This window comes from Hylobates moloch, unplaced genomic scaffold (assembly GCF_009828535.3).
Source record: "Hylobates moloch isolate HMO894 unplaced genomic scaffold, HMol_V3 SCAFFOLD_11, whole genome shotgun sequence".
NCBI classification, from domain to species: domain Eukaryota; kingdom Metazoa; phylum Chordata; class Mammalia; order Primates; family Hylobatidae; genus Hylobates; species Hylobates moloch.
In genome coordinates this window covers 13,527,822-13,545,159 of record NW_026652286.1, presented here as the reverse complement: position 1 = coordinate 13,545,159, position 17,338 = coordinate 13,527,822, and the positions used below count along the sequence as shown (strand labels likewise).

Sequence of the window (17,338 nt, the reverse complement as noted above, 5' to 3'; positions counted from 1 at the left end):
TTTCTGAATATCCCTCTGGGAAATAACCTGACAGTATTGACAGGGGTTCACAGCCCTTCAGGGCTTCTAACAATCTAAGCTACACATCTGGCCAGAAAGGCATGCAAAACCCATCCAGATAAGGTAGGTCTGACGTCAAATACCTTTTTCATCATGAAACACATGATCTGTTAATAACCAGATGTAATACACAGACCTTGTTTGGAATCTGACTCAAACTAATTTATATTTTTGAGGCAAGCAGGTAAATTTGGGTATAGACTAAGTACTAGGTTAAGAGATTGTTAATCGTACTTTAGGAGGTTGAGGAGGGTGGATCACTTGAGGTCAGGAGATCGAGACCAGTCTGGCCAAGATGGTGAAACCCCATGTCTAATAAAATACAAAAATTAGCTGGGCATGGTGGCAGGCACCTGTAATCCCAGCTACTCGGAAGGCTGAGGCAGGACAATCACTTGAACCCGGGTGGTGGAAGTTGCAGTGAACTGAGATTGCACCACTGCACTCCAGCCTAGGTGACACAGTGAGACTCCATCTCAAATAAATAAATAAATAATAAATAAATAATAAAAGAAAAAGAATAAATTATTAATCATGACAATGGCATTGAGAGAATTAAATGCAAGAAACTACATTAGGATGTAACGAAATGCTTTTTTCTCTCTGTCACCCAGGCTGGAATGCAGTGGTGCAATCTTGGCTCACAGCAACCTCTGCTTCCTGGGCTCAAGTGATCCTCCAACTTCAGCCCCCCACCCTCCCAGTAGCTGGGACCAGAGGTGCATACCACCCCACCCAGCTAATTTTTGTATTTTTTTGTAGAGATGGGGTTTTGCCATGTTGCCTAGGTGGGAACAAATGCTTGCTTGCTTATTTATTTATGAGACTGAGTCTCGCTGTATCGCCCAGGCTGGAGTGCAGTGGCACGATCTCGGCTCACTGCAACCTCTGCCTCCTGGGTTCAAGCAATTCTTGTACCTTAGTCCCCTGAGTAGCTGGGATTACAGGCACCTGTCACCACGCCCCGCTAATTTTTGTATTTTTAGTAGAGACAGGGTTTCACCATGTTGGCCAGGCTGGTCTCGAACTCCTGACCTCAAGTGATCCGCCTGCCTCAGCCTCCCAAAGTGCTGGAATTACAGGCATGAGTCACTGCGCCTGGCCGCAAATGCTTATTTTTTAAGGGATACATACTGAAGTATTTAGGGATAAAATGTCATGATGTCTGGGATTTGCTTTAACCAAGTACAGCCAAAAAAGGGAGGCGCAGATAGCAAGAGTCAAGATGGAGCTAACAGTTCAATCTATGTGATGGATATACAGAGGTTATTACGTAAGCCTGTATACTTTTTAAATGTTTTTAGATTTTTATAATAAAAGCATTTAGCAACTAGGGCATGGTGTCTCTGGCCTGCCTTCTGTAAGTTCACTATGCCTTAACGCTGTTTCTCCTTGAGTCTTTTGCATTTTTTCTTCTCTCTCCAAGATCTTTGCACTATCAGCTCCTTCTCTGTTCAAATGTCACCCTGTCACAGGGGTTTCCTCCCCCTTCATAGTCCTTCTTTCTCATATGAGCCTAATTTTTGTTGTTCTTCAATACAGTTATCACTATGTGAAGTCATCCTACTTGTTTATTAATTATTGTCTATTTCTTTCATGTAGGACAATCTCCATGAGAAGAGTGACCTAGTATAGCTTGCACAATCTTTCTCCAGGGCCAAATTAGCACCAGGTGTATGGAGGGCACTCAAATATTTGAATGAATAAACTGAACTTTCTTTTGAAAAGCCCTTACCAACACAAAGCAAAATAAATGACTACAAGCTAATGAGCACTTTACATTATCGTAAATTCCCTTTTTTTTTTTTTTTTTTGAGACAGAGTCTCACTCTGTTGCCCAGGCTGGAGTGCCATGGTATGATCTTGGTTCACTGCAACCTCTGCCTCCCAGCTTCAAACAATGCTGCCTCAGCCTCCCAAGTAGCTGGGATTACAGGTGCCCACCACCATACCCAGTTAGTTTTTGTATTTTTAGTAGAGACGGGGTTTCACCATGTTGGCCAGGCTGGTCTTGAACTCCTGACCTCAAGTGATCTGCCTGCCTCAGCCTCCCAAAGTGCTGGGATTACAGGCATGAGCCACCATGCCCAGCTACTTTACGTAAATTCTTATTTAGTCCTCACAACAGTCCTATGAGGACAGATATTATTGTGCTATAATTAAAATCCCAGGCTTACTTTAACACTCACACTAGTGGTAAATATCTGCCAGACAAGTTTCCAGCCGCTATTCCTGGGCCCATGATAGGCATCATCAATGGATTTCTGAATTCTTTCTTCTGAGCCTGAATTCACCACAGTGCTCCAGACAGTGATGATTGATCAGGCTTGGTCCATGAGGTGATATCTACTTGTCATTCCCACAATAAGTCATGCTGTTAAAAAAACAGGTGCCAGTGAGACTGAGCTACCCCTCCAACAGTCCTTCCCAGGGTCCACTCCTGCCTCTTCAGGAAATGCAAAACCCAAGCCTACAAATAAACCTCAGCATTGGTCAGTAATGCTGCCAGACCACTGGATCAGCCTCCAGGAGGTTATTAAATAGCACAGCCCAGCTGCCAAAGCCTTCTGAGGCTTGGCATGCAAGTAGAGGCTCCCCTTTGGGGACTGCTGGCTGTCCCTGTTCAGTTACAGATCAGAATTTCCAGCTCTGCTACTTTTTAGCTTCCCCTACCTTTCTGCCAAGACAGCACAAAGAGGCACAAAGACACCAAAGCAGGAGTCAGGGGCCTATGTCCAGGCAGGCTCAGCCTCTACTGGAGTGCCCATGGCAGACTGTATCACCTCCCTCCACCTCAGAGTCCACAGCTGAAAAGTGCACTGATTCGGTCACAGAGTGCTTTCCAGTTCTTTTTTTTGGTTTGTCCTTTTTTGTTGTTGATGTTGCCTGGGCTGGTCTCAAACTCCTGGCTTCAAGTAATCCTCTTGCCTTGGCCCCCTGAAAGTGCTGGGATTACAAGTATGAGCCACCATACCTGGACACTTTCCAGTTTTAACTTCAGATTCAAAGTCAAAGTTCTCAGAGCTCTGGTATTATGTGCATAATCCCTGGCACAAAGAAGGTATCCTATGAATATTTGCAGGAGGATAGGAAAAATCACTGGTTTGGGAAAAAAGAGCCTCTTTAGCGGTCCATCAGTGGCCACTATCAGAGGCAGGTCTGAATGTGGTGGAGAATAAATGCTCTCCAAGACAGAACCAGTGCTATACCTTTCAGTATGTGTTCTTTCCCCATGGAGGTCCTGTGATACTGCAGGATTAAAAATCGGTGTGCCCAAAGTTCTGCTATTTGCTGCCTACGTGACCTTAGGCAAGTTAAGCTCTCCGTTCTCTAGTTTCCTCACTTATAAGGTGCAGATAATCATAGCACCAACATCATAGCATTGTTGAAATAGCAATATACTACCTGTAAGAACCTAGAACAGTGCATGGCACATAGTAAGTGCTTAATGAAGTTCGCTATTGCTATTCCTACTCTTACTACTGTATTGATCTATAGATTATGCAGCCCAGGAGAGGGGATTCTGCTGCCTGGTCAAATGCGGGATAGGCCAGGTGCAGTGACTCACGCCTGTAATCCCAGCACTTTGGGAGGTTGAGGCAGGCAGATCACTTGAGGCCAGGAGTTCGAGACCAGCCTGGCCAAAACAGCAAAATCTTGTCTACTGAAAATACAAAAATTAGCCAAGCATGGTGGCACATGCCCGTAATCCCAGCTACTTGGAAGGCTGAGGCAGGAGAGTCACTTGAACTCGGGAGGTGGAGGTTGCAGTAAGCTGAGATTGCACCACTGCACTCCAGCCTGGGCAACAGAGTGAGACGGTCTCAAAAAATAAAATAAAGTAAAATAAAATTAAAAAAAAAAAGAAAAAGCTGGATAAATGTTTACTAAATGAATGAATGAGTGAGGTAAAACCAACTCTTAATTCCTTCCAGGTCTTTCTCCTCTCTCTGTACTCTGATAGGCCAGCAGTCTCCTACAATGTTAGATTTTATACAAAGGGTAAAGGGATAGTGGTGAGCTTTCTATACATTCCACTTAAACATCTAGGAAAATACCGATTCTAAGTTGACAATGGAAAATTAAGTATGTAGTTTTTAATCCTTAGACCACCTACCAAAAAAACCACAGAGATATAGTCAAAACACATAATAGATACATTAAAACAGAATACTAAAAAATGTTCTGGCCAGGTACAGTGGCTCACATTTGTAATCCCAACACTTTGGGGGGCCAAGGCAGTTGGATCACTTGAGGCCAAGAGTTCAAGACCAGCCTGCCCAACGTGGTGAGACCCCATCTCTACCAAAAATATTAGTACAAAAATTAGTTAGGTGTGGTGGCACATGCCTGTAGTCCCAGCTACCTGGGAGGCTGATGTACGAGAATCACTTGAATCTGGGAGGCAGAGGTTGCAGTGAGCCGAGATCATGCTACTGCATTCCAGCCTGGGCGTCAGAGGGAGACCCTGTCTCAAAAAAAAAAAAAAAGTTTAAATAATCTAAAGGCAGGAAAGAGGAAAGGGAGGAGTAAAAAACAGAACAAACAGAAACAAATAATAAAATAACAGAAACTAGATCCAAATATAAAAACAATTAGATTAAATGTAAATGTTCTAAACATACCAGTTAGGGCTGGGTGCATTGTCTCACGTCTATAATCCCAGCACTTTGGGAGGCCGAGGCAGGCAGATCATTTGAGGTCAGGAGTTCAAGATCAGCCTAGGCAACATGGTGAAAGCCTGTGTCTACTAAAAATGCAAAAGTTAATTTGTATTTGGGCGTGGTGGTGGGTTCCTGTAATCCCAGCTACCCGGGAGGCTGACAGGAGAATCGCTTAAACCTGGGAGGTGGAGGTTGCAGTGAGCCAAGATTGCGCCACTACGCTATGGCCTGGGCGACAGAGCGAGACTCCCTCTCAAAAATAAAATAAGAAAAATACATACCAGTTAGGAGATAATGGATTATGAGAACAGATAAACAACAAAACGTGACTATTTGCTGTATACAAGAAACTCACTTGGAATACGATATAGGCTAGTTAAAATTAAATGTATGGAAAAACATTATGCAAACATATCAAAAGAAGGCTGGAGTGGCTCTAATATCAGATAAAGTGGACTTCACGCAAAGATTACGAAGGATAAAGAGGGACATTGCAATCCTAGTTTTTATATAAAGCATCAAAGAAGTTGATATTTCTAGTGGAAAGGAGTGGAAGCAATTCAGGAAGATCCTCTGTGTCCCACCCTAGGAATCCACCCCCCTAGCCACTTGAGGGCCCAGTAGCAGGGGAAATGTGGCCTGGCTCTCACTCCCAGGCCTCAGGCACATTTGGTTATCTTCACTCGCCCCAGTTCCTTTCCACTCTCAATTAGCTTTTGAAGGAAAGCAACTCCAAAAGTGACAGGAGTCAGGGACCTTGTTGGAAAAAGTCATCCTGAGCCCAGGATTACATACTCCTTCCTTGGAGTTAAAATGTCAACTCTATAGCGTTGTCCTATAAATGGGACGCTATATGCATGTTGTTAAGGATTTAAAAGAAAATTCCCGTATTTCCACTCTTCCCCCCCTCCCAGATACATTTCTCCCAAAAGAAACTTACAGAGAAAAAAACTTTAGAAACCAAATGATCCTGCCTGGGAGAAAGAGTTCTGGATTATGTTTTCTGCTGCTATGACCTTGGCAGAATCTGGTTTAAACAATCCCCCAGCAGCCGCGTGTACATGGTTAGAATGCACTTTGTCTGCCGTCTCACTCCCAGACCCAACTCCTTGCTGGCTGTTTAACATTTCCAACCCTCATTCTGCCTGTACTCTGAAATGTGTCATCTAGCACAGTGTGTGAAAAGATTGAGATTAAGGTGGCCTCATCAGCCCTAAGCAACTCTGACTCTGTCCAACTCCAGAATAAAGATTTGGTTTGTGCTTGGACTGGTCCTGCTGTCCAGGCTGGATTGGCAGTCAAAGTCAGACAGATGGAGAGATCACGTGGGTCAGACAGGTTGGAAGGAGGCCCACTCAGTATCCCCCCTTCTGGAAAGACACTGGCCTCAGCATTCAGGCAATCTTCCTTCTTCCCAGGCTTCCAGTTTCAAGAGTGATGAAATCTGTTATCAAGGGAGTACTTGCTTTTTTGACTGTGAGAAATCCTGCAATGACAGTCTCTATCCACAGCATCGGAGTGAGGGACGCAGGCTTTGCAGCTGGAGAGAGCCTGGTGTGGGGCTGGCTTTGATGCTCACTTGCTTGGTGACTTGGGGCAGGCTGCTTAACCTCTCCAAGCCTCTGCTGCTTCCTCTGAAAATTGAGGAGAATAGTATCTGCCCTTCTACTGGTGTGATGAGGATTAAATGAGATAATGTATGCAAAATTCTTAGCACTGTACCTGAGCTAGTAACTGCTGAATAAACAGTTTCTGTTATTACTGCAACGGGATCATTCATTCCTCCAGAGCAGAAACCACCTTTTTGTTCTCCATGATGCCTCTAGAGATGCCGGCCACAGGGCAGGCATTCAAGGAACCCTTATTGGCTCTCAACATTCACACTATCTGGACCTAGTTAGTTGTAGGTACTTCAAAAGGAACGTTTTATAACACCCCTCCTTGTCTGGTTTAGTTCTGAAATGGAAAGCAAATTGGCCACTTAGCCATCCAGAATCCTGAAAACACGTGGTGTCTCATATGGTCACACCTTCTATTTGCATCTGCAGCTGATTAAAAGCAAAAATCTATGAGATGAACTTTTCAATAATAATTTTCAACACTCAGTTTAGACCAGTATAACTAAAACTTCAAGTATATCAAGGTAGCACTGGGTCAGAGATAGACTAGAAGAGAAGTAACATTTTAATTCATCTGGCACAATTTAAGATCCCATTAAGACAGAAATAAACCCAGCCTGCAAGCTATTCAGCACCTAAATGGCTCATTCCTTCAAACCTGTAATCTGAATATTTAAGACACACTCTAAAGAAGTGCTTCTCTTTCAGAGAGGAAAGGTTCCATTAGAACAAATAAACACTGAAGTCAGTGAATATAACAAATAATTGCTCTAACAGCAGCAACCAAAAGATACTCTCATTAATGGTCCGTTGAAACTCTTCAAATAAAGAAATTACCCTTCCCCTCCTTAATGTGGTGATGTGTTTCTCTAGAAGACTGGTTTTTCCATTCCACTTTTCCTTCCAGATCCATCTCCCATCTCACTTCTCACTCCACCCCCCTGCCCAGATCACCCAGCATCTTGTCTCCACAGCATCCAATTTTCCTCTTCTATCCACAGCCCACCTACAGTTCTCAGGCCATGAGGGCTCCCAACCTTCCCTCTCAGCATGGGGTGGAGCATGTGGCTATGGACTACAATGACTGGTTCAATGATGGGGCACATGACCTAGGCCAGGCCCATCAGAGCCAATGAGACTCAAGTCCAGAATCTTTGAGCTATCACAAGAAGCCAACTGGTCCCTTTTCCTACTCAGCTTCAAGGCTGAGGCTGCTGCAGCTAGTTTACAACCACAGGAGAAAGGCTGCCAGATAACGGAGCCAACCCAGGAGCAGAATCCAGAAGCAAGAGTAAGCAAAAGAAACAGGGTCCCAAAGGTACCAGTGAACCCCTGAGCCAAAGTGTACCTGAAGTCAATCCTACTTTGGGACTTTTAAACAAGCCAGTAAATTCAACTGTGTCTGTAGCCTGCAAAGAGTCCTGACACAGAAATGGTAAACAGAAGTGTACTTAGAAGCAAATTTATGGTTTCTTAGCTTTAAATTACTTAGGAAATGAGAATGATGCACTGGATTCCCAGAACTCCTTCCCATCTCTGTGCCCAAGTATGAGTCCAGGACTGGCTATTTCTGACCAAGTGGTTGCTGGCTGGGAAGTGCCAGGGACTTCACTTGGGGAATACTGCTTAGATAAACAGGTCTTAGGTAATGACAAAGCACTGATCTCAGGACTCCTGACTTCCGGTCCCTGCTGGGTCACTCCTTGGCCATGGGGCTTCAAGTAAACCCTTCTGCACTTCATTTTCTTCTATAGGAAAACAAAGCCCTCTGCCTCTAACACAGGGAGAATAGGAGCCAGCACTGCCTGGTATTTTGGGCTTTGAGTTGGGTAGATATAGGTTCAAATCCCTAGTCTATCCTAGATCCAAGATTAGGATTTGGGTCAAGAGGCCCAATCTCTCTGACTCTCAGTTTCCTTCTCTGTAAAATGGGAACAAATCAGAGTATTGTTGCACAGGGTTATTTTAAGAATTAAATAAGGTAAAGTTTATAAAGCGTTTAGCAAGGTGCCTGATATATAGAAAGACACAATAAACGGTAGCTATAATAGCTGTGAGATCAAATGAGAAAGAATGTGAAAGTGCTTTGTAAAAACCATGAGAAACTGTACCTATATTAGGGATTACTGTCATCACCTCTCATTCCTAAACTGGCCATGGTTATAACATCATAGTGTGGGGTAAAGACAATAAACTTATGAAATAAATTCAATTGATAAATTACACCCAATCCAGCAGAAAGATAGTTGTCAATGAGGCATAGGGGTGCAAACCCCATGCTATAACTGTCATTTCATCGACAGTTTAGCACACTCCCAAGAAATATATTAGGGTAGTTCATGGAAAATGCTATCAATAGTGACCTGTTAAACGTTCCTCTGGAGGCCTGAACTGTTCCCAAGCTATGTGCATGCAGTCAGATCCCTTTGGAACTTTTCCAGAGCTACAGCTGCAAAAGTACAAGTAAGATCCCCTTCCTGATTTTCCAACTTCATTTAACAACTTCACGGGCAGGATGCAAATCTGCTTCTTTATGAATGAGAAATTTCAGTTGCTGAGTTTGGCAGCAGAGATTTCCAAGAAATCCAGCCTTCCAGTGGACCCCCTCCTATGTTCCACCAGCACATCCCATAAAACGAGGGAGTTCTGGGTTTCAAATGGGCTGCCTGCAGGAAAGAGACAGCTGTGGTAAAACCAAAAAGATATTCCTTCCAGGTGTTGAAGAATAAAGTCTTCCTGATTGAAGGAACTTTGGTCCTTTTTAGTTTGGAGGCATTTTAAAAAGCATACACGACAAGCCTAAGAAGTGCTTACCACAAGCATATGAAGGGTCACTTCAACCCATGTAAGTATTGCTTAACGTGGAAAAAATTAAAGCTTGAAAAATCAGGACCATAAAATGCAAGGAGTAAGGAGTTGTGGAAAAACAACCCCATCGGAGGTTGCAAAACTCCTTCAGGAAAATAGATACACTGTTCTCTTACTCTCTTTTCTAACTGTAGCCTATATACCAGCCATGTGTATTTTGGACTCCTTCCCATCCTACCATGATTTCCTGTCTAAGTCTGGGTCCCATGGTAACTGGAGCAATTTGGCATGCTGGCCCCATACACCATGACTGGCCACGTGAGGGATGCCAAGTGGGTATCTCTTCCATAACAAACATCTCTCTCTTCTGGCTCTGTAATGAGGTTACTCTCTTACTCATAAACTCTTACTAATAAAGTCTTCAGTTGATAAATAAATCTTCCCATCCAGCCTCTTTCACTCACTCGGAAGGAAATGATAATCTTTTGCAGAGCCAGAAGATCTATGTATTCAAGATTACATTGCATGGGGTAGAAGGGTTGCAAGACTACGGGAAAAAGAAAAATTAAAAACCCCAGCTTTGCCGCTAGCAAAAGTGTTAAGTAGTTCAGTAAAAGCCAAACCTCATTTATGGAGTGAGCAGAAGTTATCCTTGGAAATGTATTTCCCGGTGAGAGTCCCAAGGATATGGTGACATGAGTCACAGGTTTTACAAGCCTGAGGGCTAACTTCTATTTAGCTTTCAGATCTCAACACAAATGACCACCTCTGGGACTGTGACAACTCCATGCCCCCAATCTGATTTTGTGGCCGTGGTCTTCTCAGTATAGTATGCAATAGCCTGTATTACAACTGCCTGTTTGATTTGTGCTCTCTGACCCAGAGCTCCTGAAGGGCAGGACTGTAACTTTTCACCTCTATTCTGATGCAGCACTTCACGTAAAGGAGGCATCTGTAAATGCATGTGATGTGGCTGTAGGCAGACCTAGCTCTAGATCACATCACAGATTTGGAGCATTCACCCTCTAACCTGTCCCAGCCTCCTGCATCTTCACTGCCACCTACCCACTGCACAGTTCTCCCTTCTCCTCCGTGAAGACCTACCTTAAGGAAAGGCTACGCTATTAATCATTCAGACTAAGGTCAAGTGGAATCCTACATGCAAAATTATGCCCTCCGAAAATGTAACCCCCACACTCACACTCAGGGTATTATGCACCCATCCACCCTTGACCTAAGGGAATTAAGTTATAATTGAATAATTTTAGCCAATCACAGGGGTAGATATTTTGGTTAGGTTTTTTGAGGAGGAGCTAGAAAAACTGGCTCCTCTGCTGCTTTTGAAAGCACACAGTGACCCACTCCCGGCCCTCAGCAAACCCAGTATCCAGGGACCCCCCCACCCCCAGACCAGGGGAGTTGGTCCAGCCTAGCCCGCTGTCCAGCAATGCCTCTGTTGATTTTGCTAATACAGCAAACAGACCCTCTTTGAAAAAGAGGCAAAGGCAGCAGAACTCTGCTTTCCTGCCCATTTCCTCTGCCTTACTAAGCAAGAAGAACGGGTTTCAGTTAAAAAAAAAAAAAAAAAAAAAAAAATTCCTGAAAGCCACTGATGGAACAGTCTCTGAAGTGCCTTCAGGGAGTCACAGGACATGGAAGGAAATGGAGGGCACAGGAACATGAATTATGGTGAGCACTGGGGAAATGCCTGCTTTGTCTGGGTGAGACACAGGCAAAGACTTTGAGGTCAACAATGGCCATTCATAAACAAACAGCTTTACCTTATTAAGCATTAAGGGTTTTACAAATATTTCTCGAATGATTTTACATGTGTTGTCTCAGTTGATTCTCCTAATTCAACCCTATAGCACAAGTACTATCACTTTAAAAAGTAAACTGAGGCTCAGAAAGGTTTAATAATTTACCTACCCCCAGAAGTTCAAGAACAGGTAAAAGTAATTAAAGGTGGCAGGAGTCAGAATAATAGTTATGTGGGGTAGACACTAACAAGGAATGGCCATGAGGGTGTCTCCTAGGCAGGAGTGTTTTAAATCTTGATCTTGACCTGGGTAAGTTACATAGGGGCATGTCTGGGTAAAAATTCATCAAGCTGTGCATTTAAGACTCCGGACTTTATGCATCCCAATCTATACTAAAGGAGAAACAAAACAAAACAAATAAATAAGAAAAACAAACAAACAAAATTCCCAAAAACTAAAAATAAAATAAAGGAAAAACAGGCTGGGTATGGTGGCTCAAGCCTGTAATTCCAGCACTTTGGGAGGCCAAGGTGGGCAGATCACTTGAGGTTAGGAGTTCAAGACCAGCCTGGCCAACATGGCAAAATCCTGTCTCTACTTAAAATAAACAAATTAGCTAGGCATCGTGGTGCTCACCTGTAATCCCAGCTACTCGGGAGGCTGAGGCAGGAAAATCGCTTGAATCCGGGAGGCAGAGGTTGCAGTGAGCCGAGATCGTGCCACTGCACTCCAGCCTGGGCGACAAGAGTGAGACTGTCTCAAAAAATAAAAAATAATAAAATAAAGGAAAAACAGGTAATGCCTCCACCTCAAATCACAGAGTGAAGATCCCAAAATTGAACCCAGGTCTCCCTAATTCCAAAACCTATGCTCTTGTCTCCTCTACTTTGTCAAATTCAGGAGACAGAGGCAGGACATGAGGATACGTTATACCTGGATGCCGGGATCTGCAAGCACATGACTGAGGTGTCTCAGACATCTCGGTGCTTCCCCTTTCCACTAAGCAAAGGGAGCCACAGGTGAAGAAAGAAAAAAAAAAGCCACAGGCAAAAGTCATGATGCTGAGTGGTGACGATGGAAACAGAAAGGTCTAAACTCACACCAAGGCAAACACCATCAGATCCAACCCAAACGTTTCCTTCTCTTGGAAGGAAAATCTCCTGGCTAACATGAATGCTCCTAAGGTGACTCTAATGAAAGCCTTTACATCTGGCACAGCAAGGACAAAAACAACCCTGTCTTTGTTCAACTATTTTAGACACATACGGGAGCTTATGCCTAAGACCTGCCCCAACCTAAGAATCCAGGCAACTTAAATATCCCTACTGTTGTGTGTTCTCCATGTGAAAGCCACTGTGGCTGGAGGAGAAAAAACTCACTTCTCAGAGCATTTTGCACAGATGAGAGGCAATCAGAAAGGGTATGAATGGTGGCCTGTGGCATGGTTCAGGTGGTTCATGGGATAATAAATAGCTACCACCTATTGAGAACCCACTAATTTTTTAACCTCAGGTGCACAAATTGGATTTATCATAATCCTTGGTTCATGACCATTTTTAATTAGTTATAATGTGAACTCAACTCCCAAACAAAAGCTAGAGCCTTGGCAACCATCTACATGCATCTAAACCATATGACTCTCCCTCCCCTAATCCTTCCCTTTCCCTCTTCCCATGAGGCATAACCATCAACCGTGTTTCCCATCCCCTCACTTTCTCTCTTATATGGTATTTACTGTGCCTGTAATGTACTCCTTCAGCACATCTTAACATTTGGGTTTTTTTTTCGTAACCAAATGTGTGATTTATTTTTGGAAGAAAGTAATTAAAACTGAGGCCTTTTTCCAATAAAGGGGAGAAATAACAATAACAGATAATACCCTAGTTACAAGCTAACTACCACATCCTATACAATGTGGATGTGCTCAACATGTATTCAATGATATGAATAATGAACATTTGCAATTTTAAAATCCCACATCACTTGCCAATGTTGTAAATTCATAAATGCTGAAATAAATGCTTAGAAATAAGTATATTTTAAAAACTTTAGTCTGACAGTGTTTACAGATCAACCCAAATATTACATACAAATAATACAGCAAATGAATGGACATTTCTGCTAATTTCCACTTAATTTTTTCATAATATGGCTGTCTGGTATTGCATTAGTGAAGATGCTTCCTACAACTACATGGGTACCCCAGAGACTATGACGAATCACTTTACAGCATCCAAGGTCATCAACAGAGAATCCTAAATGTCGGTAGCATTCATCAGTTTCAAAAAGAGTATTGTTTGTATATGGTCCAAAAAATGCCAAACCAGATGATGGGTCAGTAAAGTCAGCCCAACATCCCTCAGCTCAAAGAGCACAGCAAATTTCCTTAGCACCGTTGATGAACTTTTCTAAGCACACTTCTCTTTCAGTTTCTACTTCTTCACTCTAAACAGTCATATCATTCTTAGTTTTCTGTGTTACAGTCAGAATGATTAGTTTGCTATTAGCTACTTCTGGAAAGAGTGATTCAAAATCTTTTCGCCACAATTCTGGACACGTTTATATTGCACACTCCACTCTGGCACTTTCAAAGTTTCTGCACTGTTAATTTCTTGTTCAACAGGTGCATCATTACCCTGAAATTGATTCACATATTTTGTCATCACAAACTCGTGTCTTTCACTTGATAAAGTTTCTGCTAGAACATCAGGCAAAGTTTTATAAACCAGGATTTTCTTCTGTGAAGCAGTCCCATTGAGGTAACCATCAAAACCTATGTTCCCAGGAAGCTGGAACCTCAGATCTTGAGGTCCAAATGGTCCCATAGTTTCATCAGGCCACACCGTTTGAGAGCATATATCTGGAGGTAGAGTGGCCACATGAGACTCACCCAAACCTGACAATCCTGCAGTTGAAAAGGCTTTGGGATTGCCAGCGTTTTAACTAAAGAGCAAAATCCTGGAAGATAGGAAAACAGTCTGGCTCTGTTACAAAGCATATTGGCCAACTCTACCAGAGGGGACAGTTCACTAAACAGCTTTCCTTTGGTAAAGTTATTCCAGTCACCACCACTGTCTCCAGCTGTCCCAAAACCTGACTGTTCTGCCATCCAATATTTGTTTTTAACTTTCTCTACATTGTATCGTGCTGTATATAATCTTTTGAGCTTATTTTTTTCACTTACTACTAAAGCTTATTCAACTCATTTTTCCTCCTATTCATTCAATGTCAGCTGAGCCCATGCACCTTCTGAGAAGCATTGTTTATGCTTTTGCATTTCACATTTACAACACCATAAGGCAGGTACTACTATCATTCCAAGTTTATAGATTAAAAAACAAATAGGTTGAGGTACTTGCCCAGCATCACATTAAAAAAGCAGCCAGGCCAGGCACAGCATTTTGGGAGGCTGAGGCAGGAAGACTGCTTGAGGCCACAAGTTTGAGACTAGCCTGGCCAACATAGTGAGATCTTATCTCTATAAAAAATTTTAAAAAATTATCCGGGCGTGGTGAATTGTGCCTGTAATCCCAGCTATTTGGGAGGATGAGGTAGAAAGATCACTTGAGCCCAGGAGTTTGAGGTTGTAATGAGCCATGATCGTACCACTACACTCCAGCTTAGGTGACAGAGGGAGGCCCTATCTCAAACAAAACAAAACAAACAAACAAACAAACAAAAGCAGCTTACCTGCAGTTAGACCCGGGATTGTTTCCAAAGCCCTTATTTCCCTACTGTAAGACTCAGGGTTAATGCTTGCGTATGGGTGGGCTCCCTCCCCATGCCAAAGGAAGGGTGGCCAAAGATAACCCCCAAACTGGTAGTCATCATCACCATCATCATGACTAACATACCGGAGACTCACACGCCAGGTCCTGTTCCAAGCATTTTACGAGGTGTAGTTCATTTAATCTTGTCCACAACTATCGTATGAGGGAAACAGGATTATCCCTATCTTACAGACAAGTAAACTGAGGCACCAAGATATGAAGTAATTTGTCAAAGAAGAAGTGGATCCAAGATTTGAACCCAGGCAGTCCAGCTTCATACCCACACCGTCAATCACGAGGCCCTACTGCTTCTCAGTTGACTGAGGAAGACAACCACCTAAGTGCAAGTGAGTGGATTCGGATGAATGCTGGCTAAGAGGAGGCCTGTGCTGGGCTTGCACCTGGGTGGAAACTGCAGCACTTCTGGAACCTGGCTTATTTGTTGAGGAAGGTCCCGATTCTGGGCCTCTGTCTGGGGAGAAGAGTTGCACGCAGGGGCTGTGTAGGGAAGGAGGCAGGGGTTGAGGAGGAGGAATAGCAGACCATAACACAGACAGCCTTAGGACGGGCACAGCTGACTGGCTGCTGGTCTCAGCCTGGGGAAATAACAAGTTCTCAAAACCAGGACTGGAAGGGCCAAAGGGCAGTACCTTGAGGAAAGATGGCACAAGCAGCTTTCTCAAAAAATTCTGACACTGTACTTATACTGCAGGATTCTTATTCGACCCAATAGCCTAATACTTTTGATTAAAACTTTCAGCACGGAAAACGTGGGCTTTGAAGTCCGACAGTACTAATCTCAAACGCTGGCTCTGCTACTGGTGTGTATGTGTGACCTCGAGCAAGTCATTTCAACTATCTCAAGGCCTCAGTTTCCTCATTTGTAAAATGAAGATAAATAATGTGACCTACAGCTCATAGGCTGTAGTGAGGATTCCACAAGATACTGCATGCAAATCACTAGTGTTCTGCTCACCTCATAGTAGGCATTGGGCAAATATCAACCTATATTTTTATCACCACCAACCCATCACATTTGGTTGGAAAGATTAAACGAGATAGCATCCAATAAACATTGGTTATCTTTCTAACACCTCTCCCCACCTCCCCCTACTCAAATCACCCTAACCATGATCTCCACCTTACCACCCACAGAGAAGACCCTCAAAGACCAGCCTGCTATCTGCCTGGCCTTTCCCAAACTGTACATCCTCAAGAGGGTCCTTTGTCCCATACATACTCTGAGAGGAGCACAGAATAAAATCCACCCCCAGTGATGTAGATGGAATTTACAAACCTGCCTGTTTATCTAGAATTGCCGCAAGAGTTGCTTTAAAAATACAGATGTCAGCCAGGCACAGTGGCTCACACCTGTAATTCCAGCACTTTGGGAGGACGAGAAGGGTGGATCACCTGAGGTCAGGAGTTCAAGACCAGCTTGGTCAACATGGTGAAACCCTGTCTCCATGAAAAGTACAAAAATTAGCTGGGTGTGGTGGCGCATGCCTGTAATCCCAGCTACTCAGGAGGCTGCGGCAGGAGAATTGCTTGAACTCAGGAGGTGGAGGTTGCAGTGAGCTGAGACTGCACCACTGCACTCCAGTCTGGGCGACAGAGTGAGACTACTTCTCAAGAAAGAAAAAAAAAATACAGATGTTCTGGCCGGGAATGGCGGCTCACGCCTGTAATCCTGGCACTTTGGGAGGCCGAGGTGGGTGGATCACTTGAGGTTGAGAGTTTGAGACCAGCCTGGCCAACATGGTAAAACCTCATCTCTACTTAAAAAAAAAAAAAAAATTAGCTGGGCGTGGTGGTGTGCACCTGTAGTCCCAGCTACTTGGGAGGCTAAGGTGGGAGAATCACTTGAACAGGGGCAGGGCTTGCAGTGAGCTGAGATCACACCACTATACTCCAGCCTGGGTGACAGAGGGAGACTTCCTCTCAAAACAAAACAAAAAAACAGATGTCTTAGCCCCACTTTTACAGGCTTTCACTTAATAGATTCAGGGTGGGTTCCAGAATACGAATCTTATTTTAAAAACTTATTTATTACTATTACTTTTATATAGAAACAGGGTCTCATCAGCCTTGGAGGAAAAAAGCAGAACCCAAGCCTAGGAATATCAACAGTAGGAACAGCGGCAGTGATGGCAGCAAGAGCACTCCCTAAAGCCTCTTCCATCGTCTTGAAATCAGCAACAGTATCTGCCTCTGCAGGATACTGTGTGGCTCAAAGGAGAAAATGCAGGTAAAACACTGTAACACATCTAAGTTCTTACTGTGTGCCAAGCCTTATGTTAACTGTTTTATATACATTTTGTTATTTTGTTTAAATAGTCACATCATCCCTGGGAGGTATTTTTTAAAACACCATTTCTCATCATGTTGACCAGGCTGGTCTCGAATGCCTGGCCACAAGTGATCCTCCCACCTAGGCCTCCCAAAGTGCTAGGATTACAGGTGTGAGCCCCTGCACCCAGTCCAGAACATCAATTTTTAAAGTGCTTCAAGATGTTTCTGCAACCAGCCAGCTCTGGCAATGAGTGACTTAAGGGAAAGGGGAAAAATATGTGGGCTCATGCTACAGGTCACCACACCCCACTCCACACCACATCCTTCTGAGGCCTGAGGGGCTGTGGGGACAATGAAGGCGACCA

General features: G+C 43.6%; 2 protein-coding genes across 2 annotated transcripts in view; both read right to left on the bottom strand.

The window, feature by feature from the left end:
* The window catches only part of ABTB2 (ankyrin repeat and BTB domain containing 2), a 213,862-nt gene that overhangs the window by 177,995 nt on the left and 18,529 nt on the right, over positions 1–17,338 (bottom strand). The gene's annotated exons all lie outside the window — the stretch shown is intronic.
* On the bottom strand, positions 12,856–14,020 carry LOC116476370 (cobalamin trafficking protein CblD). Its single transcript, XM_032166296.3, is given in 3 exon segments — positions 12,856–13,505; positions 13,508–13,843; positions 13,846–14,020. Coding segments are annotated over 3 exon segments (984 nt in total). The 3' UTR covers positions 12,856–13,032.